The 26,929-nt window shown below is 37.5% G+C and overlaps 1 protein-coding gene across 3 annotated transcripts; it reads left to right on the top strand.

Annotated features, from left to right (window-relative positions):
• The first annotated feature begins 490 nt into the window (after positions 1-490).
• On the top strand, positions 491-26,676 carry LOC111861499 (calcium channel flower). Of its 3 annotated transcripts, none has more exons than XM_023846136.2 (7): positions 491-581; positions 683-803; positions 7,712-7,793; positions 10,479-10,604; positions 15,562-15,669; positions 22,271-22,471; positions 26,022-26,676. In XM_023846136.2, exons 1-6 carry the CDS (start codon positions 579-581, stop codon positions 22,422-22,424), a joined length of 594 nt encoding a protein of 197 aa, XP_023701904.1. In that variant the 5' UTR covers positions 491-578; the 3' UTR covers positions 22,425-22,471; positions 26,022-26,676. The 3 variants fall into 3 exon arrangements, with proteins under 3 accessions (XP_023701904.1, XP_033606240.1, XP_023701903.1); XM_033750349.1 differs by lacking the exon at positions 26,022-26,676 and adding an exon at positions 18,277-18,408 and having other exon boundaries at positions 22,271-22,350; XM_023846135.2 differs by lacking the exon at positions 26,022-26,676 and having other exon boundaries at positions 22,271-22,854.
• Positions 26,677-26,929: the final 253 nt, after the last annotated feature.

The following is a 26,929-nucleotide window of genomic DNA, read 5'->3' as shown; positions in this document are numbered from 1 at the left end:
TTTCCTTCTACCCTGAAGACGGAGGCGATACGTTCCTCCGAAACGTCGGTTAACACCACATCTGGCATAAATAGAAATTTCTCTCGGGAGACATGTTTGTGGCTTTATTCACTTTACAACATTACGCCACCGCTTCATTAAATGTTAAATGTACGATAAATATATATGTTTATTACATACAGATATTCTACATAGTTCTCTTCCCAAATCTCATTACCACCTTATCAAAATAACGTTCGTAGACTCTTCCATATGGCTGTGAAATTATTTGAAATTTCGCACGGCTTGTTCATTTTTCCAACAAACTTTAACCAATCATACACTTTCTGCAATTAAATGTGATAAGTATAGTTTCTCAAGGTGTCCCACGTGAACCACGTGAATGCAGAGTAGAATGACATTGACCTTGTCCACACGTCAAAATGTTTCGTGACATTACGAAACAGTTGGTGTGACTGTTTATCACTGTTGAGCACTGAAGTATTATCAATCTGTGGCCATCTGTTTGAGAGTATTGAAGTCGTTCAAGTGCTGTCAGCTGTTGTACTTGGTGACGGAGGAGACTGACATAGAAAAAGATGGTATGTATAAGTAACTGTAGTACAGTACGTTGATATTTTGGCGTTTATTGAATAGGCCGACGAAATTATGATAATATGCTAATTGTAAGTAATTTTCTCAGTCGCTGGCAGAGAAAATTGGTGCAATTATGCAGAGGCCTGGGCAGGATGTTGTACCAAAGGACGATGTCCCGTGGTGGATGAAGTATGCTGGTCGCGGATTAGGGACTGTCGGTAGTATGGGTATGTCATCTTGATTATGTTAATCCAACGATAATCTCGTATGGTAGAACCCCAGTATATGTAGTATGTAGCGTAAATTACGCTTGTTGGAATGTGTAGGAGAACAAAGAACACATCTTTATAAACAAAATATAGAAACGTATCTGCTGGTAAATTGGCTGGAATATCTAATTACCTTGCTTGTAATAACAGCATGTGTTCAGAATTTTTAAAATGATCGACACTGTTACTGTAATCACATGAAAATGACTTCCTGTGATGTCCCAGATCAGTTGCTCGTAGCTATACATTTACAGAAACATCCGCAGAACAAACACAATAAGCAGTAATGTTATTATAGGATTTGAGGTTCTCACAGCATTGGTTATGAAGAATACTATCTTCTGGGACATAACACCACGTAGTCCACTGAAAGTATTGTTGAATTTTAATGGACTACATGACATTATATCCCAGAAGATAGTACTCTTCAGTAGTGTTATGGTTTTAACTTGAATGATGGACAAAGTAAAAAATGATTTTAAATGCCACATCTCACCATTGTCAAAAAGCTTTAAACTTACACTGAGACCTACTTGCTTGTATAGTTACATTAAGAATAATTCCTTAGCAGCTGCATGGCAATGCTGAAGGTACATACACTCATAGTATGTTTATTACAAAATTAATACACTAAGTAAGTGACCATAAGCATAAATTCCACATGCTTAGTGCACTATCTGAATGTAAGTATATACATATATAGTGCGACCTGAAACCTGCAGTCTGCCCATCTGCTGTGTGGAGTTTCACTGAGCACATTTCTGTGGAAACATGGAAGGTGCTGCTGCTGGATGGCGAATCATTGGACCACGTTTCCACAGCAACAAATACGACTGAAGAAGCAATTCGTTGCATACAGAGTCACGTCGATTCCTAGGCAATTCATATAGAAATGTTTTCATTCACATGGCAATGAATCTCCAAAACACAGTAACAGTGAAGAACGCTATAACTGTACTGTTAAAGGAGGTGATCTCCATACGATTTGTTCAAAACCTACCTCAGGGAGAGAACTGACCAACAAAAGACAGAAGGTAAACAGAAGTCAGAAGCGAAGTCTTTATTTTATTTTAAGTGTTGTAGTTATGGTAACCTTTATTCAGAAGCACAGTAGACAACTGTAGGTTGCAGTGCAAGGGCCGAGAAGGCCTACCCCACATACATTCATTCATATGGTAACCTTTAAGCGGCCTCCGTAGTCTAGGGGTAACGTTCCCACCTCATGACTCAAGGTACATGGGTTCAAACCCGGCGGAGGTCATGGAATTTTTAAGGGCGGAAAAATTCAGGGAACAAGTCCTCCGGGAGGGACTTTAAGCTGTGGGTCCCGTGTCGTAGCTTTACGGCACATAAAAGAACCTCATGTCTCAAGGAGACCTCTGAGCCAAATTGAAGGAAATTTCCTGCCCAACAGTAGTTTCTAATGCCTCTGGTTGATGGGGGAAGCATCAAGGTACCGCTGAGCCAGTAGAGCTCGAACTCGCTGGCTGAGTTGGGGCTGACGGCACACAGTACCGGTAGGGTATAGAGACTGGTAGAATATCAAAGGGGGACGTACAATAGATCAAACTGGTCGCGGTGCATGGGGAAACCCACCCCCTCCAATAATAATAATAATAATAATAATAATAATAATAATAATAATAATAATAAATAATAATAATAATAATAATAATAATAATAATAATAATAATAATAATAATATGGTAACCTTTAGGGTGTTATCATTGTACATAGTTATGAAGTGTTACAGACCCAGTAAGACTGTGTTACAAGTAATTATAGTTCCACCTGGTGAATATCCAATAAATTGATTCATCTGATCTGGAACCCATTAATTACTTGTCGCGTTACCAGGTTATTTTATTACAAGAGCTTATTGCTATGAAGAAATATGTATACATGTTTGAATCAGTGATGCTGGTATTATGGGGATGGGGATGCTCATTTGTGTATGGGCAATGATGACTAGAAAGTTTCTTCTGTCTTCAGGCAGCAAAATTTAACAGTACATGTTATTAATTTTGCACCTAATTTTTGTTTATATTTCATATCAGTTTTTGAATACCAGTCATCATATGTTTTTTTTTTGTTATTGCTGTAATTACATTATGTGGTGATTGCTATTTAAATGTCTTTTCATTATGAAGGAATTGCGATTCTTGTAAAATGAAATATATAAAGAGGTTGTTGCAGTTGTAGTTATTGGTAGTGGATGTGTGAATGCTTCTGATGTATGTAGAGTTGATGGGTTAGGTGAGATTAGTGTTAAGGAGGTTCATACTATTAAGCTGAGGCCAGTGGCACTGGTGTCGGTCTTTCTGAGTGTGTTGGTTTCCTGTGCCAGTTTTCATTCCATTAACTGCTCAGCAATCATTAGTAATCCGATCGTCCTGTGCTACATAATCTTGATACTGACAGCATCATTAGGAAAGTAAGAACATAAATTATGTTCATGAAGTGTGTTAACATTCAGCAGTTCATTGCTGTGCTAATCTGAATCTGTGTAATGTCAGTGATAAATTTAATGTCTACAAAACATTTTTATACATAAATCGAGATGAACGTTATATATTAAAAAATACTATCATTGCTGAGATTTCTGTCTTTCCATAGCTTCCCATGTATCAGAAGAGTGTGAAGTTCAATGATCTTTTTATGTAGAGAGTATATTGTTTATTGCTGGTCACGGTAGCCGAGCGGTTTAATGCATGTACTGTCTTTGCTCGCTTGGAAACTGGGATCATGGGTTCGAATCTCACTCAGGGCTTGGATGTTTAGTTTGTGTGTGTGCGTTTTTCTGTGTTTGTGTACAGGTAGAGGCCTTGCGATGAGCTGATCACCCGCCCAAGGAGTCTACCAAATGTGTAAGATCTAGAGAAACTGAAGTGAACAGAGAAGTTCATGGAGGTAGGCCTAGGCCCACTGGGGCTGTAGTGCCAAGGAAAAAATATTGTTTATTACAGTTCATTCATTCAGTCTGTGTCCTGATGTCTTTTATATTGAGGCTGATTTGTATAGTGCTATTCTGAGGAGGATGCACAATACATCATGATGGTCCCAATCCTAGGACCAGTCAAGGCCTACCCATTGTACATTCATGCATTCATCGTAGTGTCTTGAGTGAAATACCAAAGCTACAGTAAAGAGCACTGTCATTTGTTGTGCACAATCGTTTGTCATCATCAAGTAATGTTGACACATCAGTAACATTAATTGAGGACATTGACTGTCCTGGCTGAAGTTTTCCTCGGGTTTGTTGAGTCTATTTTGGCAGAGACCAGGATAGGATCTAAATTGGGCCATGACCAGTTCCACATTCTTTCTGATTCATTTGACACTGTATAGTTTAGATATTAACAGTATTATTAAGTACAACAAAAAAAAACATAGTATTGAATATATTATACAAGAACTGCTAGAATTGACCCCCTTCTGCTTTCAAGCATGCGTCACAACAGGTGCACAGTTTTCATGACACATTCGGAAATTCTGAAGTACATAATTCACCATGCATTTAATATCACACAGAGCTACTATTTTTACACTGTGTAATGGCAGTTTTTGAATGGCATGAGAGTTCTCTTTGCCCAGTGTTCAGATGTTTTGCATATAGACATGACTACTGAAGTAGGGCCCCATTGCTTATAAATAGGAGCTGTGGATTGACAGCTTTGCGATATATATTTTGTATCAACCAGTTGGTGAAGTAAATTCTTGGTGCATGACCTAGTTTCTTAAACTCATAAATTGTTAATTTATACGGGCAATATCTAATTAGTTGTGTTAACTGTGAACATGGACCGCAGTGAAACTCCAGCTCCTGATGTCATTTAAACACTTTAAGAATTTGCCATGCCTGAATGTCTTAAACTTTTTCTTCAGTTACCATATTCCTTGTGGTTTGTTTATTTAAGTCAGAAATTGAAGCCATGGCCCCCCACTTTTTTTGGCAGGCTTCAATACACATGACTGTACAGGGTTCTTGTGATGTTTATAAATGAACCTCTGAGAGTACTTTGTGCATGTTTGTGTCTTCTGAATGATTGTCCTATGAAAACTCACTGTTGAATTGTACACTTCATTGCAAGAATAACAAATTAATACTATAGGATAAAAAGATGTAAGCAAGCAGAACCTTCACGTGCTACTGTACCAATTATACTGTGTTGCTGACTGCATGTATCACTCACCATCATATTGGAACTGATCAGAAATATAAGCTGTCTTCATGGTGTTGCAGTATTGCAACGTTGGTCATGTCGGTATACAGAATATACAAACATGGACTGAAGAAAATCCTCATGCCATTAAACAAATGCCATCACATACAGTAGAACTTGGTTATAACGTCATCAAAGGGACCTAAAAATAGTGTCGTTATAAACGAATGTCGTTGTAACCGAAATGGGCACTTCCACAGTAGCCTTATGTTAGTCACGTAAAAATCTACCAAAAACCGAGTTAAAATATTGCATTTTTTAATGAAATACGTAGTTAAGTACAGACTAACGTAACATTAACGTGGAATTGCCCAAATGTGTAATATCAAAGACATATTACAGCGCTTTTCACTGACAATACACACCGCACTAATACTGTATATTAAAGGTAGGCCTACTCACCAAATTACAGTAGATTACATCAATTGTTGTGCCTTACTGTACCTAGATACGAGTACAGTAATCAGTTATCTTCATCTGTTTCCTGTTACTTGCCCAATACACACTTTCTAAATTACGTTCAATGTCCATATCAGAGAAATTCGGGAATGAAAATGACGTTACGTACGAGGTTGATGCATTTGTGCATGTCGTACTAAGCAAGGTATAAAAACAGTTGCTTTATGAGGAATTAGTTCGTACCATTGAATATTTGACGCAATAGACAAGGTGTCGCAGAAACCGATGTTGCTATAACCAAGTTTTACTGTAATTGCAAAAGTAAGGTTATGTTGTAAGTGGGAGACAAATTGGAATGTGTCATGAAACATGTTTACATACCATGAGGCAAGCTTGAAAGCAGGTGGTGACTTTTAGCAGTTCATGTAGACTACGCTAAGTTTTGATGCCTTTCTGCAGTAAGCAGTAATGAAGTTCTGTTTAAATAGAGGGAATCAACAGCAGGAATGGAAACCTCTTGTGGTTTTCTGTCCATGCTATTGTGGGGTTTTTGTTTTGTCGTTACTTCAATGACAACCCACTTCTTTGGAACAGTTTGTAGGTCCTGAAAAGGACCGTTGGTTGCTGCGATGCTTGGCCGGTGAAGTAGTGCGGCGTGCACCGGTAGGAAGGGATGTTGGTTGTGGTGTGTTGAGGTGGCTGAGTCAGTTGACTGGCCGCAGTGCGGCCGTTGCTGGAGGTTGCTTGGTTGCTGGACAAAGGTTCGCTTGCCGAGCGCGGTCGCAGGAATGGAGAGGTAGTTACGCGAGTTTCCCAGTGTGTCGGGAATGACTACCGGCGAATCGAGGCGGCCAAGTTGCCCAGTGAGTCGGGTGTGACCGCCGGACAGCCAGGACAGTCGAGCCTGGCACAGCGAAGTGCCGATGCCTCTGAAGACCGAGTGCTGGTGACGAAGCGTGCTGATTGCTTGTAGACTGATGTGGAACCGACCATAGACTGACTGACTTGTGAGCGTTGTGCTCCGCATTTTATACAATGCATGGCGAAATTTGCTGAGTGCTGATTGGCTAGCGTGCGTAATGATGTGTAATGCGGGCTAGCAGCAAGTGCTGTATAAATGCGGACGTTGGAAGCAAATCGATTGGTTAGCGTGCGTGATGGTGAAAAAGTGAGCACTGTAGAAATAGCGTGATATGTGGGATGTTCCCACACTATAAACTACTGCAGCACTGTTCGAAGCAGCACATTCCTGTCCCATTTAAATGCACTGCATATCCACTTTGTATCTCATATTTGTAATCAACTGCAGAACACTGTACTGTATACACTCTCCGATAATTTGTGAGACCTAATGCTCATTTTCTTGAAAACTTGTGTGAGTTGTGCCAAAACAAAATCTGCCCACATCCTCTTGATTAGATTTGATTTATATAAATTGCAGGTATTTAAAAAAAACTTGATTACATGGCAAATGTAAGATACTAAATAGAAAAGAAATTTTTGAGTTGCTTAGTTCACTCTTAGCTAGTTGAATAAAGTGGCTGGACAAGGACAGGAAACAAAACATGCTTACAAAACGCGGGTTTTGGAACCTCTTTCAAGATGCCACTTGGAGAGCTAGTATGAAAAAGAGAATATAATATGAAAGTGGATAAATGTAGGTTGTGAGTATGTGAAGTAGATTGATCCAGTTTGAATTTGGGTCTGATGGCATATATTGGTGTTAGCAGTAAAGAGTAAAGTTGTCCCTGTGCTTAACAAATTAAGTACTACATCATGAAGACACATTGGGACAGTGGATGTGTAGATCCACATGTTCATGACCTTGGCACCAGTTGGAGGTGAGGTGTCAGCTTGATCTCCTGGCTGCTTTATCCCTGGTGATAGAGCCCCAAGTTCACATTGGATAGGAGTCTGGGTAGGCCCTAGAACTGGTCCAGACAACATGGAATAGAGAACAAATTTTCCTCTAGTGGGACATGAACTCTGACCCCTCGACCATCCAAGTTGTAGCCAGTCACTCTACTGACTGCTCTGACTCTGTTAGCAGTATTAAACCCTAAAATTGTCTTACCAGAATTATTTATGAATATTTTCATGTTTTAGTTCAAAACCAACAAAGGAACCGTTTTATTCTTCATTGTTATTACCACCATGTTTAAGCTGATAACATTATTATTTGTCCTGAAATATTCGTTGCACTCATTATTGCATTATGGAGTTAATACTGTTTTTAATTTTCAGTGGCTATTGTACTAGGAGTGTGGAGTTGTGTTGGTATTGTGTTTGGAGACATCAACTGCCTGATTAGTGGAATGTGGCAAATGTGAGTACTCAGTTTTCTATGCAGTGCGGCAAATAGAAAATAGAATGATCATTTAAAATCTTGGAGGTTTTAGAGGTTATGAAGATTTATATTGTCTTCTGGATTATCACATTGTGGTGCATTGTGGTGGGTGGATACCAACATTCCAGAACACTTTCACTCTGAAGGTAGGAGCCATACATTACTCTGAAACAATAGTACCTGCTTAATGACCTATGTGCTGTCATAACCAAGAACACAGCAATATGAGAGTATTCATTAGTTCCTTAAAAGTTGGTGACATTACAAACTGAAGTTTTGAATTGTGGTGTGTTTAGTGTTTTTGTATGACAGTCATTAACCCCTTGAAAACTTCTTTAGGCACTCTGCCTGCGTTTATATTTAAGTGCAACCTAGTCCTTGCTTTTTCATTGTTACCTTATTACTAGATTTATTTATTTCGCAGTAAACCTTTGTCCAGTGAAGAAGTTAGGTTCTTTCAGAATGGGGCATTGGGTGAATCCACATTATGTTTAGGGGTTAAATGGTGGTATATGGATGCACTTGCATAGAATCTCCCAATAATTCTAAGGAATGCACACGTGCATAAGTGTGCACACACATATACAGACAGATGTACAAAATGAACGATCCTGCCCATACTGCTTTAAGTTATCAGAATCCCCAGAATCTCTAGCTTGAATTGCACACCTGTAGACATGCAGGTATAATGAGACTTAAATGTCTTGATAACTCCTGTGTCCTTAGGTTGCAGGACAGATGTGATGTGAGGCAATAGCAGCATTATTGGGATGACTGAATTGCAGTGTTTCCGTACTGTGACGGGTGCAGATGGCTTATATTCAAATTTTCTATTCAATAGATGGTTGTTTACTTTTGTTTTTGCAGGAATAACTAAATCTACTTAGATAGTTATGCCTTAGACAAGGTTTTGCTGTGTATTGGTAAATAGAATTCAATTTTTGGTCACAGAAAAGCCATAGAAGAGATTAAGATTACCACCTGCTGGGGCAAGAAATAATACTAAAATATTCTATGTGAAAACCTCATGATATTTCAGAGAAGTGCTACAGCTTTTTGGGTAGAGTAGCTTGCCATGGCTTTGTGAGGATGTTACTCGACAGTGGATTAAATTACCACACTTTTACTGATGTAAATGTGGCTGCTACCACTTCAAACTATAGTGTATATGGGAAGGTTGAAAAAGATATAACATTTTGTATTCTATTATGTTAATTGTAAGTTCAAGAGATCCAAAGATGGATATAGAACATGTCATAAAATAATATAGAGCATAGAATACATACATAGTTATTACACACCTAGACAGTACAATGAATTCAACAGTAAAATAAAGTAAAGCCATCCCTGTAACAGGCCATGAAGGTCCATAGGGTTGTGAGACGTTGAGGGTCTCACATTTTCTAGACAATCGGCTCAAAGAGGCGGTAAGGTTTTCAGCCTTATTCGCCGGTCGCGCTTTACTCCCCAGGAAAATTATTTAATTAATTCCTGGTACTCATTTTTGTTAGAGGCTGAGCCAACCAGAGGGCCATAGAGTGGCTGGAAGGATTTGGTCAATTGAAAAAAATGCAATGACCTCATCTGGGCTTGAACCATGACCTTTTGGCTTGTAGCATAGCCCCTCAACCAACTGTGCTACTGTTCTTTTTTAATTATATGTTTATATATGAAGGGACACCAATGTGGAGGTATTAGATTAGTATTACTATTGATCACTGGAAAAGAGGCTGATTTTTGGATTGGAATGAGCTCCTCTGTAGGCTTTCCTGTTAAGATCTAGTCTGCATCCAAAAGCTTTCAGTATTCTGCTGATTGTGCAGTAGAAACTGCAGTTCTTTATTGATTTGTTGTAAGTGTATTGTTGCTATGTATGAGGTTAACTATAAAATAAAAGTGCAGTTCTTTTTCTGGTCTTCTGGGTTATGACACCATGTAGTTCAAGTGGGTGGGTACGAAAATGTCAGAGAAAAGTTCTGCTTCCATCTTTAGGACACTGTGTTGTCTGGTAGATGGACACGAATATTTCAGGGCTAGATGCTGTCTCCATCTTTAGGGTATACAGGGTAGAAGTGATTTTATTCTGATGATAAGCATTATGTTCTTTCAAAACATTTGTATTCACCTATCAGGCTATGTGATAATATAATCCAAAAGACCACAGCGAGAATTCTCACTGCCATATAAATCTCAAACTGTGTAAGTAAAGATGAAGTTTCCATATTCCTGTGCACCATGATTACAAGGCACTTACATGGAATGGAGCTAAATCTACACAAATGTCTAGTGTTAGCACTAGATGGAGGTGAGTGTCAGCTCCATGCTTTGACCATTGTAACCCCGCGGAAAGAGATATGACAAAGGGAAATAACACACCTCCTGCCAGAAGTTGAACCCTGGTCAACCAGCTTGTAGTCAGTCACTGTACTGAATTGACTGTCCTGACTGTTCATGAGGTTAAGTACTCTGTTTGTATGAAATTATTACAATTTGGACTGTGAAGTAATCAGCCAATTTCATTTACAGGTTTCTCATCCTCATGTTTGTCATCCTACAACAAATAGTGGTGTTGTATATTTGCTGAATACCCACTGCTTGGTACTGTAATCACTGTCATTCACAGTTGACTGAAGGAGATTGCAAACCAAGTCTCTATATTTACAGGATAGCAGGTGCAGTTGTGATTATGATAGAAGCTCCATGCTGCTGCCTTTTTATAGATTTTGTGCAGAACATTAGTGATTGGGTAGAGAAACGACCTTATTGGAATAGAGCAGCTTTCTACTGTATGTAAGTATAAGTATTTTATCTTAATTTAATTAATTTAATTAATATTCTATTGAAGCATTACATGCTAATTCATGTCTTAAAAAGACAGCTCCTGAAAATTGAATTTTAAAATATGCTCGTACCCACTAATTCTGTTTTTTCCTCCCCCCCTCCATCCTCATCATCGGTTACCACCACCACAGCCATCACCACTCTCATCATCATGGTATTTGGGGTTAGTAAGCATAAGCATATTGTAAGACATGAATTTGACTTATTACTAATTCCTATTTGAAGCCTCAGAAAGAAGTTTGAAGGTTCATGAGGATGATGTGCTTGAGTCTGGTGAATGTATCATGTGGTGATCACTGGCAATATTCATGCAAACAGAATGGCTAGATAACTGGAGGAAAATACAAGGAAGTATTGTGATGGAATGATCCATTGCTAGACAACGGCTCTGTAAGCACCACCTGAGAGCAGGAATAGTGGAGCCAGAATGGGCGTCCATTGCTGAGCAGTGGCTCGGGACACATTCCCACTACAACAAATAGCAATGAATGGTCTTTTCTAGATAGCAAGTTGCTAAACACAGATTCACGTGACAACAGACAGGAGGAGAAAAACTGTTCAGTGTGGTGACTTATATTCCAACTTCCTGGAAGTTATAGGAGCGTCACGAGTCATTCATAGAGAATTCAGAGTGAATTTTTGAGTGGTTTATCATATGTCATTTGTCACAATGGAAGAGAAGACACTCATGGTCCAATAAAGAATGGAGCGAGTCTTAGACAGTCATTGATTGTGAGCTGTCATAGTTGATTATAATTGTAAAGAAGTGCCAGCAAACCCTATCATCAAACCCAGAACCCATTATTATAAGTCATGCAACACTTTATATGTGTCAGTATGTTGGAAGGAGAAGAGCTTGAGAGAAGTGGGGAGGGCATTGCTCTATGGGACTGCTTCTCTTGGCCTCGGTATAAATAGCAAGACAGACTGGTTCTTATCGCTATTATGAGCAGTGTGAGACTGATCTGTGGAGGTCTACTGCATGTTGGGGCCACGTGTTTTATATTACACAAAAGGTTCGATGCATAGTTCTTTAAGATACAGAGTAATTTTCTATACTTCCTGATTTTTTCTCTTTATGTGATGCCTGTTAGTGTCTTGTTACTGTCAGAAATATGCAGTACTGTTTATTATAATGAGTTCATAAAATGTGACTAACACTGCGATAATAGAATCCACAGGTCAGAACCACCAAAAATGAAGTTCACTGGAGTTCAGTGCCACTGTACCAAATTTCCATGGAGTTCAGTGGAATTTCAGTAGTGCTAATACCAAAAGTTGCTGTTGATGATTGCCATTTTCATTTATTTATAATATATTATTAAATTTATGATTTGAAACTTTTGGACTTTTACAGTCTAGAACAATACCATTTACCCACATACAATGGGCTCTTTGTAATTCAGTACACAGCATTTTCAAAGACATCCTTTACTTTGATCCTTTTAAATTGCATGTTAAAAAGACTTCAACTTCTTAAGGCAGAATGAAGATGATGTATGTTGCTTACTATGTAGTCCTAGATCATAAGCAAATATGGGAGCAACTAATTTTATTCAAAGAAAACAGCTCATAGTATGAAGGACAAATAAAAGTAAAGTAAAGCTATCCCTGTAACATGCCATGGAGGCCCATAGGGTTGTGAGATGTTGAGGTTCCCACATTTTCTAGACAGTCAGCTCATAGATGGCAGTAAGGTTGTCAGCCTTATGCGCCGGCCGCCCTTTACCCCCAAGAACATTCAAAGAATATTCCTGGTACTCATTTCTGTTAGAGGCTGAGTCGACCCGAGGGCCATAGTGAGGCTGGAAGGATTAGGTAAATTGAAAAAAAAATCCAATGACCTCATCAGGATTTGATCCTGCGACCTTCCAGCTTGTAGCATAGTGCCTCAAAATAAAACTGTTCCGTTATTTCAGAAATGTTAATGATACAGTGTGTTGCTTGTATCTGGGCACTTCTGACATTTTTTTTTGCCTCAAAATGTCAGTTAGAGAATATTTAATGAGATCAATATGAATACTGTACATACTAAATTTTGTCTTCTCTCTCAGGAGTGGTTCATAATACAAACCACTGTATGATATAAGGTACTGGTTTTGTAGTTATCTATAGCTTTTTTTATTCTTTATTTGGTTTTTATATAGAAGTCCATCTTCCAGTAAAGTACCAGTTTTAGTTTCACAGTAATGCACAAAGTAAAAATTGCTTCCAACCCTGGTAAGGATCTCTCATACAGTTTGATCGCTATTCAGTGGTTTAACCGTTCAGAATTTTTTGGCACATTGGATTGATTTGTCACCATTGTTGATGTATTTTTATTTCCCATTTTGAAACCTGTCTGCTTATAATGCTGTGACTGGTTTTATTGTCACTGATTAAAATCAGTTTTGCTGGTTAGATGGTGCTACTACCTTTCAGGATGAATGAAACCAACTTGTGAACACTTGATGTCCACCAGAAAATGAAACCTCAGAAAAGGATTTTGATTAAATATTTTATTTTTTAAATTTAATACTTGAACTAGGACTAAACCTTCCCATTCTTATGAGTTTTGATTATTATTGCCTTACCTGATGCGATAAATAGTTAATGGTTTCTTTTGAATCTATTTTCTGTTATGAATTATGTTAGGCAGGGAAGTATGTATGGCAGTGTAAAGGGAATGTGATTTGCAGCTGTGCTGAGTTTATTCCTGTATTATAGGCAGTGGAACAAATTTCTGAGTAATTATAAATACTAATACTGAAAAAATTAGATTCTGTCATTAGCATTGAGAATAATTTCATAACATTCTTGTGGGTGCCCAACAAGAAAATCATGACATTATACAATACAGTAATGATCCCTCTAAGGTGCTATTTCAGATGTCACTTTGGAAATATCAGATTATGAAGGTGCAGATACTTTGTGTGGTCCTGTACCATGGAATGTGTTGGACATTGATCTGAATATTGAATACAAAAGCTCAGATAATGACAGTCAAAGTGATACAGGTGTAGAACATTCCCAGTCAAATAAGGTGAAAAACAGCCATCACAGAGAAGACACACTACAGTGAGCCCCATGATTTGGAGAAAGAAAAAATGGCCCAGTAGACACTAGTTGGGGGGGGGGGAACTTTTCTGAATCTTTTGTCACAGAACTAAAACCAATGCAGCATTTCAGAATGTATTTTGATCAGAATATTTTTGAAAATACTCTATGTCAGACAGACTTTTACTCTGAAAATAATATCACTGAAATCAGATGATTTTTTGATGTCTATGCCCTAAGTGGATTTATGCAAATGCCATTATATAGAATGCTATGGAACAAAACATTTAACTATCCGCTTGTTTCTAGTGTTATGTCAAGGAATCGGTATGATAAGCTCAAAAATTCCTTCCATATAAATAAGAGCAACATATTAAACAGCATGCTGAAAATAGAAACTGGAGAGTGTAGTACAGTTGATAAACTCATTATATCTTTCAAAGGCCACTCAACCCTGAAACAATATAAAAAAATAAACATAATAGAGTATTAAAACATATTTTAGAGCAGAGGATGGTGGCATTATTTATGACCTTGAGACATTCACATTTTCAGGGTGCTCTTTGAGCTGAAAGTTTGCTCTAAAGAAACAGTTTTAGGCATTTTTCGTTATAGGATAGATATAGAAATACATATATATTTTTTAAGTGGTTTGACAGCTGTGTACATCTGATGCCATTTTACTCTGGAAGTCAGTCATCTGAGGTCATGAAGTGGTAGTGTGTGTCTATCCCACAAACACATACTGTGAAAAACTACATTTCAGGTGTGGGTGGGGTTGATTTCCACAACATGTTTGTAGGATTATACAGTTATGACAAAAGATCAGAAAACACTAACCAAGAACTGTGTTCCACTAGCTCTCTATGTGCATTGTGAGTGCATGGCTGCTGTACCACAGACATATCAACAAGGGGGGAGGGGCAACATTTGCTAAACTTCAGAGTGAGGACTGTTAAAGGTTTACTTTTGGATTGTAAATTATGCACAAGAGAGAAATTGAGACTGTCTAGTGAGGAGTCAAACTGCCGCTGTCAGATTCTGTCCACCGAATTGCACATGTGCAATACAACAGTGTATGACACCAATATGAGCATATAGCTTTAAGAGGAAGGTACAAGTACTGAATAAAAGCTCAATGCAGGGAGAAGTGTTCTAAATGAAATGTGCCACAGTGTTTCAGTGGGAACAAGAGTTGCTTTCAATCTTTTCATGGAGTGCGGTAATTTATTATTTGTATGCTTTCAGTGATCTTGTACGTTGTATTATAGAAACACACCAAGGTGGATTATAATGAACCATGGCTGTGTAGTGACACAGGTGTGTGAATAATTAAACATACTGTAACTTACTTATTGCACAGATTTTATAAGGATTTTTGATGTGTGTTAAAACGTTTATGGTGTATTAAGAATATGATTTTTATGTATTTCATTATTATTATTATAGTAAACCCATTTTTAAATGTGTGTTCACTTTGTTTTGGTATATATGCAATACAATTATTGAGCAATTTCCGAATTTTTACTTATGTAACCTAATTTTCCCAGTGGTGTCAATTGAAACCATATCAGAACTGACCCTACCCAACATATCAGTTGCCCCTGATTTTTCCTTTAATTTTCCCATAATAGTTACTTGCTGTACAGTAGTGCTGTATTTTTCTACTTTTAAATATTGTTAAAATATTTTAGGCTGAAGGAAGTTAAAGACAAGAGAAACAGGTGGGAGCAGTGTGCTTATTAGACATTTTTTTGTCAAATCTGTTAAGAATGCCTAAAATTTTGTGTCTGTATGAGAATTGCTCAATGAAATACATTAATATTTTATTGACAAAATTTTTAGTATCTGTTTTTTTGTATTCTTTCAGTATTGCTTTACCATCCGTATTCCTTTGCCGAGAGCTTCAGAGCATATTTGGAAGTGGCTTGATCTTCACTACAGGTGTGATCTATGGATTGATGTCTCTTGGCAGAAAGTAAGCATTTTTCATTGTTTCTTCTCTAGATGCTGGAAATACTATTTTACATTTACTGATGTTATGCTCTCACTCTTTGTGTATTGATGGATATCTGCGTATGTATTCTGTCATCATTCTGTTATAGTAGTTACAAAGAGATCAGAAGAGTGATGGCAGTAAACAGCATTGATAAATACTTATTTTTTTGGTTGGTATTTCAGTCTTGTTCTTTGCAAAAAAAGTTACCTCTACACAGCAGCACTAACAAATTATCAAGCTATCTTTCCAGAAATTTTCATGCTCACAATGTACATATTCAGTGAAATTGTGTTTTCAGAGGCTCTAATATATAGTAGTGGATCAATGGAAAGATTATCTATGGGAAACATAGCCAGAAATGGGAAATAATAAGTTCTCTTGTTGAAATTTTAACAAGCTTTGTTAACTGTGCTTTATTCTGTATTATAATCTTGACCTTTGCTCATAAATGTTACCTCTGGGTACCACATTGTGTAGTCTATGAAACTGTGTTTCCAGAATTTTTCAAGTTTACAATGGGCATATTCAAGGAAATTGTGATTTTAAAGTATCTCTTTAATGGCAGTGAGTGTTAACTTTAAGGTTCTCTGGAATATCCTTTGGTAGATAGGTATCGGTACTGCTACCACCATCTTCAGGCCACGGGAGGGGAAGAGAGAAGCAGGTTTTTCTGTAGCATTGGTATATATCAACCAAACTACATAGTTACTGGGATGTAACATTGTGTAGTCCATTAAAAGTCAAGTGATGGTTTGGAGGAACAAGCAAGAAATCAGCATGAAGCAGGTAGTATCTGCTTATTCTTTGACCCTGAAGATGGAGGCAACACATTCCTTTGAAACACTGGCTGACTCTCACTGGACTAAATGGCATGATATCCTAGTAGACAGAACTCTTCAGAATGATAAAAAGTTTGCCAATTGCATGTTGACTACATTATACTGATGTGAGTAGAATTACTATGGCTCCAAAATAGTTTTACATAACTTACTGACAACTTTTTGACTCATGGTTGTACTCCAGGGTCACTCATCCTCAAATTAACATACAGACTTTTTAACATCTTATTTTATATTTTTGAATTATGCTGTATTTCCTTACTTGCTTACCCTGTGGCTTGAGATGGTTTTAAGAAGGCTGAGAACAGATGGTGTTGTTTTGCATTTGTAAACGTTTTCAGCTTGAAGTCTTTCTACTTTTAACTATTTCAATGATTGATAACAGGATGTAATCTAATGTGCTTTGACTATACTCAACATACTGCTTTCTAGCCTACTTTCTTTATTTTGAAAAAATAAAAGTAGGTTAATTACATCATTGAGATGTCTGCATATCTGTGTATCCCCCCTATCAAGTTTTGAATGCCTGAAACAATCTTTATGAAACCTGATATGCATATTATGGCACCTGAGCCCAGCTCAGTGGCACACTTCACAAATTCCTCCCATCAATCTCTCTGTATTCTCCCCTATAGTTGCTAGGAAACAGCTCATTAGACATATTCCCATGGCAGTGAATACATACAACAATAGAAGAATTGTTGGAGGTGTCATTTTCTGTACAGTCCATGCCATATCAAAGGAAAGTCTGAGGGTCTGTCTATTTATCCCCTGATTGTTGCTAGACAATGGAAACGAATTGTTGGAGGCATCATTCTCTGTGTGGTCTGTGTTGTATGAAAGAAAAATAGGTGATTAGTTCTTACCATAACCTCATGTTAATACAATTAATACATATTTATGTGGCACCCGAGAAGGGTTTCAGATATAAGGGTCCATAAAGGTATATAAAAAACTGAATTTTAATCTAAGAACTTGACTTCGGTTATATGTGATTATACTCCCACTTTATTAAAAATTTACTTTGATTTTTTTTGATGTTTTGTGTGTGTAATGAGTTATTAGCGTGATCAAATCAAGGGGGGACGAAATGTTTTGAGGGGGCTTTTAGCATGAATGTGGGAGATGGAAAATATGTACAGAATTTTAGATGGAAAACCTAAGTGGAGGAGAGTGCATGGTGAACCTGCATGTGAGAAGGATAATTTTAAAATGCATCTCAAAGAAACAGGATGCATATGTGTGAACAGATTGCATCTGGTCAGGATATGGACTCCAGCAGGCTCTTGTGAACACAATATTGAAATTTTGGGTTCCATAGAAAGTGAGAAATTCTTGACCACTTGAGCAAATGTTTTATCACCTCAAGGTCTCTGCTCCAACAAGTTAATTATGTGTATAATAAGCATTAAACATGTATAATGTTTGCTATATTTTATTTTATAAATAAATCTTTGTACACAGCCACTATGCCTATAGTGCAAGAACTATGAATAATATCTTATTGGAAGCCCTTTATGCTATTAATGCTCTTCAAGCAATTTATGATTTTCTTTCACTTTTTTATGGTGTATAAAATTATGTTACCCCCCTCCACATTTTTCCGTTCTCTCTGGTATACAGTGGCTTGTTTATCTGCGGGTTTAGGTTATGGTCTAAGTGCAGTGTTTTGTTTCTTGTGGTGCATGATAGTGTACTGGTGTCTGGGAGAAACTTTCAGTTGAATCACATGTATATATCCCTGCAGAGGGTCACGACAAGACATGGCATCCATGGCATCACCACCAGCCTCCACACCCCAGGCTGATCATAACACTACACTCATGGAGGATCCCGATGTGTGGCGTCCAACCTAGACCCATTAACATACCCACTTGAGGCAAATACTAACTCTGCTAACATATTGTTATGCATGCAGACTTCATTTGATCATGAGGTTCTGTTATGTGTGTTTTATATTGCAGTTCCTTCGATTTATTATGATTTTGCCTACCTGCATGTTAGAGGAAGTAATAAATCTTGTTTATAGGATTTGAAGCTTTTGCACCTGCTGTGTACTATGAAGTCTTTCTGGGTAGCAGCTGTGTGGAAGTGCAGTTGTTATCTATTGTTTTTGTAACCTCCATTATCAGGCTTTGATGTTACGAGTGATACAGTTGCCCACTGTGTTTATATGCACATAGATGCTCTTGGAGCCTGGTATCTTGCCCAAGTGTTGACTGCTATGGGATCAATGACCACTCTGTGCTTTTTTAGTGGCCAGCACTTACAGAGGACCGAGCTCCAATAGCAACTACTTGTGTATAAATATAATGGGCAGCTGCATATCTTATTACATGAAACCCTGATGATGGAAGCAGGGACAGCCTCTGAAACATTGGATGCCAACTCATTTTTGCAAAGTTATTGCTCCCAATGAATGTCACTGCAAGAAACATGTTTGTAGTGACAGATTTAGAAACTGGTTAAGTGTAGGACTCTGTGACAACTGCATGAGAATGGTTTTTAAATTGTTCAGAAATATTATGCAGTTTGTTTAAGGAAGCATATGCATGTTTAACATATTTTCATTAATACATAATATCTTTACTGTAAACTTTAAGCTGTGTTTTTGAACTTTTATGTTGTGCATGGCTGATGAGAATGGCCTAGTGAGAAGTTTGATTTATGCCCTTGTAAAAGTTGAAGCATGTAGTGGCTGTTTTCCAGACAGACAGGTGCCATTATAGATAATCGTTTTGGTTGATATATATTGTAAATTTATTTGGTCAATGACAACATGTTCGTGCCCATTTAATTATTTTTACTGATGTCAAGAACATAGTTTTTTATTCTTGGGGTGGGATGTGACAGAGCCCCATGGTACTGTGGCTGCAGTTGGGACTTGTGAACCAGTCCTGGATGATGGTTGAGATTATGGAACACGGTGTAATGATAATTGGCGAGGGGAAGTCAAAGTACTTGAAGAAAACCTGCTCCAGTGTCTCTTTGTTCTCCACAAATCCCACCTGTACTGTCCAGGCATTGAACCAATACCTCCATATGAGATGCTAGTGACCAGCTGCCCGAGCTATGGCATGACTAAGAACACAGCATAGAAGAGATATATCTCATGGGAAGCTTAATTTTGTAATTAATTTACTTTACTTGAACTTACCATAAATTTTTTGACATACAAAAGAAAACGGTGAAATACGACATGTTCTGTTGATTATGTCTAACGTTGATAGTGATTCAGTTAATGAAACTAATTGTTTTGCTTATTTTACTTCCACAGTAACTGATGTTATAATTGGTATTAGGACTTAGGCAGTGATGGGAAGATATAGTAAATGTTGAAGAAAGAGGGTCTGGATTTCTGGATAGAGACTAGGGGCTGGCTTTTGTGAACATAATAATGAAATTACGGGTACCATAAAAGGCAGGCAGTGTTTTTAATAGGAGCAAAATTATCAGCTTCTGTTGGAGAAGATCTCTGTCCCATAGATTAGTTAGTTGATTAGTTTGTTGGATAATTGGTTAGTTGTTTATTTAGATGGTTGGTTAGTTGTTGGTGAAAGAATTACAAATGACATGCTGCATTAGCTCTGTAAAACTCATGAACTGCATAATTTAATGTTGTATTAAATAAAAGTATATGAAGAAGACTAATGACAGGCAGTTTTATTGTATTACATACACTTATCTAGTCAGATTTGTATAACATTCCCATTTATAATTAGTGTTTCACATAAAATTATGTTTATTGAGAACAATATAGTTCATCCAGTTCCATCATCTACCACAATACAGAGTTTTAGTTACTTTTTAGTGCTTGTTGATAAGTGTTTTAGCATTGTAGTGTTTTCCCTACCTCCTAATTTATTATTGTCAGGTTGGTTTTCAATCTAATGTCTTTATCTGTTTAGGGCTTTAAGGCAGCTTATATTTTCATCCTATGTATTCATTTCCAGTTACTCTGCATTTTTATGTTAGTTTTTGACATTGAATGCTACATGCTGCATTTCTTGAAAGAAATAGGTGCATTTGTTTTAAGCTTTTTTTGTATATATGTATGTACGAGCATGTTATAGAGCACTGAAGTGAATTTAAAAGTAAGTGTTGATGGGTGATGTAAGATTTATCTCATTTGTTTATGTAGATATTTTCTTGGGGTGAACCGGCACTGGCCGGCAACACCTACAGTGTCAATTGACTTATCACATTTACTAAATACTCGTAATATGTTGAATAGATTGTAAATATACAGGAAATTAAAAAAAAAAAAAAAAGATATTTTCTTGCAGCTGAGAAATGGTTAAAATTCAAGAAACATGTTTTACATATGTGACTTTCGCATTTCAGATTTTGTTGACAGTAATGTGAGCCAGATTTAATGGCCAGTGTAAGATGAATATTTCTGGAACCAGGAAGTTCAGTAATTGGCATCATTATTTTTTTTAATTGCTAGTGGGGTGGGACTAAGTCCCTTGCACTGCGGCCACTTCTAGCGTATTGTACCAGCCCCAGATTATAGGTGAGGGTGATTGTGGAGCAATTGGTTGAATGAAGATTGGCAGGGGAAACCGAAGTACTCAGAGAAAACCTGCCCCAGCGCCACTTTGTCCACCATAAATCCCACTTGACCAGACCCGGGATCGAACCCGGGCCGCCGCAGTGGGAATAATTGGCATTAACTATTTTTGTTACTACAGTCAGAATTTGCAAGTAATTTTAGACAAACATAAATCTTGAAGACAAGCATTGCAGTCAAATTGACGGGATTGTGAAAGATGCTGCAAAATGAGAATTATATGTGGCTTTCATTCTTTTGCAAATGGGGATACACTGCTTCAGTATCTTCATATTCAAAAGGAAACTTACTTTAAAATGGTTATTTGATTTATTATGCATTCAGCATTTCTGACTTCTCCTTAGACTCAGAAGACTGAGCTATAAATACGGGACTACACATATGTTTCTAGGTCTACTTTCATACTTCTTCCAACTGTTGAAATTTGAACATGAGGGCGCAGTCATGTCTGGTGATCATATTATTTTATACAGTATGTGACACAATCTGTGTTCTTCCTTGTTTGGTGGTCTTTAAGTGTAAGTAAAAATAAAAGTATCCCTTTAACAGGCTGTGGAACCCCATAGGTTTGTGAGATGTTGAGGTTCCCACATTTTCTAGACAGTCGGCTCATAGATGGTGGTAAAGTTGTCAGCCTTACATGCTGGCTGCCCTTTACCCCCAGGAAAATTACTGGTACTCATTTCTGTTAGAGGCTGAGTCGACCCCAGGGTCATAGTGCGGCTGGAAGGATTAGGTCAATTGAAAAAATCCACCTCATTGGCATTCGATCCTGTAGCATAGTAGTTACTATAGGATTCTGACGATGGTGTATAACACACTGATATATTGGGTTTTTGGACTTTATCCATCGTCCTGGTTTTTATTAGTTATCTTAAAAACCAGGACGATGGATAAAGTCCGAAAACCCAATATATCAGTCTGTAGCATAGTGCCTCAACCAACTACGCTACTTTAAGCGTACAAATTATAATGATGTGAAGAATGTCTTGGTACTTATCTGAATAAAAGCTTAAAAAAAATATATTTCAGAAAAATTGAAGTGAAATAATTTTTTTAAGCATGTTTCTCTGTAGCTGTAGTTTAAGAGCTGATTTATGTCTCATCTCCAAGAGCACTGAACTTTCATGTACTTCTTAAGAATCAAATTAATCCTCTCTCTGTCTAGGGCATCGCAGCAGGAGATGATGAGTAATGCTGACAGGGAGACAGATGCTACAGTATCAGCCCCATCATCTGGAATGCATTCTATTCTTGTTGATAATGCAGCACCAATGTCATTCACTGGCACCCCAAACACAGTGCTTGGCAGTGGTGTCTGACAGCTTATGTGTCGAGAGCCAAGGCTCTTGTTTATTTATTGCTTTTGGTAAGTGATGACAGTGAAGTCTTGTTATTTACTTCTTTATGTGGGTGTCTGTTACCTTACTTTCGTAACAAAGAACAGTGATACAAAATTAATGGCTCTGGTGAGGTGGAAATGCAAAAGAAGAATTTTACAAAGACATATCGCTATTCTCTGTTTAAAAAAAATGGATTATTACGTACTGGCAGAGGGCCTAAAGTTGTTTATGCTAAGTTATTACACTAATAACGTTAATGACCTGAATGAGAATTCTCTACTGAGAACATCTGTTGTTTGTAGAATTCATTTAGCTTGGATGGTACATGGTTCTCTTGTAACTGTATATGTATGCGTGTGTGTATGTGTATTTTTACGAAAGCATAAATTCATCAGAACTCAAGTTTTTGTTTAAACNCAGTGGATTTTAACATGGGAACTGGAACAGTCTCACTGAATTACACACTCCGGATATGACACATGAAGTCTTGTAAGATTTGAGGCTTTCACAGCGGTGACTATGAAGAAAGCAGTCTGTGTATATGTGGTGTTAACCGACGTTTTGGAGGAATGTATCGCCTCCATCTTCAGGAAATATAAGAAATCTGCAAGTGAAGAGACCGTGAGAACCGGTAACCTGTTCTCACAGTCTCTTCGCTTGCAGATTTCTTATATTTTTTCTTCTACCCTGAAGATGGAGGCGATACGTTCCTCCGAAACGTCGGTTAACACCACATATACATGGTGCCAAATCCCAGAAGACTGCTTTCTTCACATAAAGTCTTCTCTTCACAGCAGGACTTTCAACTGAGCACTCTTGGAACTAACTAGTTGTCCCAAACTGTCCAGGTTATAATATCTTGGCATGGACCATTCAGAGAACACCATTCTCTTGCTGTACCATTGCTGCATTTGTGTCTGTTGGGGTTCCTACATGATTGCTACTCAGCCAGTCCATTGGTGCACTGGTGGCTGCTATCAGCGGCTGTTTGACTCATTCGTTTCGTGGCCATTGCCTAGAAATGAATGTTGTTTCAGAGCCATTGACTATCAATGGCTGCTTCTCTGGCTCCACAGCTTTTGCTTTGAGCAAAAATGCCACAATATGTTGACAGCCTTATCTGCTTCATGCTGTAAGAGAGATGTAATTCTAATGATTGACTAGATAGGACTGTCCAACTTCAGAGAACTGAATAGCTGCAATTTACCTTCGGTACCTGCCTGCAGAACATAGTATAAAAATATGTTTCTCATATCAGTATAAATATCTGCCCTGCAGTGATTACATCCATGAAACACAAAATCCATGAATAATAACTGGACCCATAAAGTTCAGAAACATTTATTTGAATTAAATGTTAGATTGATGGTGCATAAAATTCAGTTGCTAGATGTTGGGTAGATTGTTTTGGTGTTACAGATGATGTTAAGAGTCATTCTAATTCCATGCTTTTCCAAGTTGTATATTGGGTGTTGTGTGAAATCAGTGGAAGCGCTACAAGGAACATCAGTAAGCACTCTTTGTTAAGTTTTTCTGAAAAGATTTGCCGCCATTTTAAAAAGGAGCAGCAAGATACTCCCAGTGGCTACATAAAACCAGCTGGTGGGCTACATGTGACTTGTATCCAACCAACTGGACATCCCTGGCCAAATTTGTGGTGCTGGTGATAGTGGTGATTGATTCATTGTATCAATATTGTGTTGGGCATTATCAGTTGTCTGAGGTATTGTGGCCATTTACTGACTCTTGCACTGAAGTTGCAATCACTAGGTCATCAGGAGCTATGAGATTCTATTAAGCGTGACACAAGCATGATGATCTGTGGGGTGAGGATATAGGGTCTGAAAAATGTAGGTGTAATGGATATCATAAGGTAGTCACTGTCTAATTCACTACAATTGCTCTGGAATCTTCTGTTCCATTAATCACCCTGAATAGTCACTGTTTTATGATTTCAGTTCTCTGTAGTTCTCTATAGTTGTTAATCATTCTGAATACCATCACTGCTGCACTGGTATACACATGACCTTTGTGATCTATTTAACACATCTCCAACTACCTTCCATAATTTTCCACCTCTGACTTTTAGACTGCCTTCCTTTACTGTTCACTTGCCTTTCTAAAGAGTCTTACTGTCATCCATAACATACACAAACTCCCTTTTGGCAAAATAACATTAATCTACATTTGACAGAAGTCCTTGTCTAGCTCATTAATGCATTCTTACATCCCATCAGAGTCACTGATTTATCTTAATCAGAGATTCTTCAATAATGTTATATTTTAGTGTCCTGTTGTACAAATACACATCATGAACAGAGATTCTTCCCTTTACTTTTCATGTATTTTTTTATGGAAGCCGGTCAGCAAACACAAATCTCTTATGTACAAGGACTGCACATGTGGATATTAATCAAGTAATAAAAAATTCAGCATTGTGTTCACAGTATGGCTGTCACATCCTTTAACAGTGAAATGTAGACACCTGTAACAGTGTTACTTCACCTGTGAATTAAGAATTTGTACGGTGTATGGAAAGGGCTGTCACAGTATATTTTGATATACATCATGTTTGGAGAGTTGGGTGGCACTCATCTCTAGAGCACTCTTAGATTGAGGTCTAATGAATGTAATGGGATGAAGTAGAAATCATCTACACAGAAGAAAACAATGCATAATGTAATGTCTCATATATTTGCATGACTAGAGACTGGGTTTGGATTGCTGAATGGATTTATTGACTGCTTATACACACGATTCATAAGTATGAGTAATTACAGCGCTGTCGCTAATTTACACACTTAAAAATCACTAGAGCACATGCCAAATCTTAGTCCACTGTCTCTAGTTGTTTCCTGGTAATGGATCTTAACAATGGAGATTCTTCAGCTTCTATGCTCATGTTGTTACTGTCTGGCGAATATTCCACAACTGAATTGTCAACTGAATTATGGCACCATCTCTTCTCAGCCTTCTTTGCAGAACTCAACTGAAATGACTGGGTCACCCCAATTGTCTTCATGGTAACTCCTCAGCATGGACCACGTTGAAAGCACTGTTCATTCTCATGTGCTAACTGTTTCTGCGGGAATGTGTTCGCATTACCCAGCAACGAGTTGTATAACCATGTTCATTAAGATTCCGCTGCTCCAACAACGGGTGTTCTTCATGACCATTACCCAGCAACAGGTCTATACGCTACAGTAATATTAGTATGAAGCTATCAGTATCATTCCCCATCATATTTATTGTGTGAAATGTATATTATATGTATAAATCTGTACATCTGTTGGCGTGGATACTGATTGCTCTTTTGATGTCAATAATGGTGATGAGTGATCTTCTAAACAACTTATTGATATTAGTATGTGATTCTTTGTAGATAGAGTAATGTAAGTTTGTTTAGCAGATATGCTCTCATTCTGTAAAGGTGTTATGTCTACAAGGAATGACAGATGTTCATAGACCCTGTATGACTTAAGAAGTGAGACAGTTTGTCAGCTGTTATTCATATATTAGCTTCACCTCTCCAAAATATTTATTTATTTTTCAGTTGTTTTTTTTTTTCTTTTCCAGCTGATATCACTTCTTTTCCATTTGAAGACCTCTTTGAGGTGATGCAAATGTAGTGTTTGCTTTTTGTGTTGGACTTCATTCTTTGTTGCCTAGGATCAAATTGCCATGACTCTCTATAAATGTGTTTTTTTGAGATATAATGATTTTAAACTTAGCAGTTATCAGATACTTTATAGTAATACTTTGTTAACTCGTGTTATGATATTCACAGGTTTCAATATTTGTCTGTTATTTAGTAGCGGTTTTTAATTTAAAAACCCCATTTTGGTCAGTTTAGAAAATATTTTAAAATGTTTTTGTAGATAAGGTTGTCTGTCTCTGTCCTGAGGATCATTTTGAACAATAATACAAGGTCATTCTGGTGTAGCTACGAAAGGTGTTATTGTCATGTTTTATCAGTAATATAATAAACTACCTTATTTCTCCCAAAATTCATTATGTTCTGTAGTGAACAGTTTGTAATGGCACAAAGTATATTAAGGTAATTAGTAATTGATTTATATTTGTAACATTTTTAGTTCAGTTGATATAGTGATGGACGATGTGCTGGATGGCTAGGGTTTGAGTCCTGCCAGGGGCAAGAGAGAGATTTTTCTTTTCTCTACAGTGTCCAGACTGGCTTTAGGGTCCATTCAGTCTCCTATCCAGTGGGTACTGGGGGTTGTTTCTCTGGAGGTGAAGCGGCCAGGGCGTGAAGTTGACCACTCATCTCCATCTAATGCTGAGATGATGAATGGTGGAGCTATACCTCCATTCCTCCAAACGTCTTCCTGTTGTAGTGCTTAATTAATTAGGCACAGGCACAAATTATTTTAATTTACATTTTTCTATTTAGGAAATATGGATATTAAGTGTAGTGTTTGTATGATTTACTGTATTATTTTATTATTTTGGATTTGGGGAGGGAG

Source organism: Cryptotermes secundus, unplaced genomic scaffold, assembly GCF_002891405.2.
Source record: "Cryptotermes secundus unplaced genomic scaffold, Csec_1.0 scaffold793, whole genome shotgun sequence".
In the NCBI taxonomy this organism is placed as follows: domain Eukaryota; kingdom Metazoa; phylum Arthropoda; class Insecta; order Blattodea; family Kalotermitidae; genus Cryptotermes; species Cryptotermes secundus.
The sequence above is the reverse complement of the archived record's forward strand: the minus strand, read 5'-3'. Positions and strand labels throughout refer to the sequence as shown.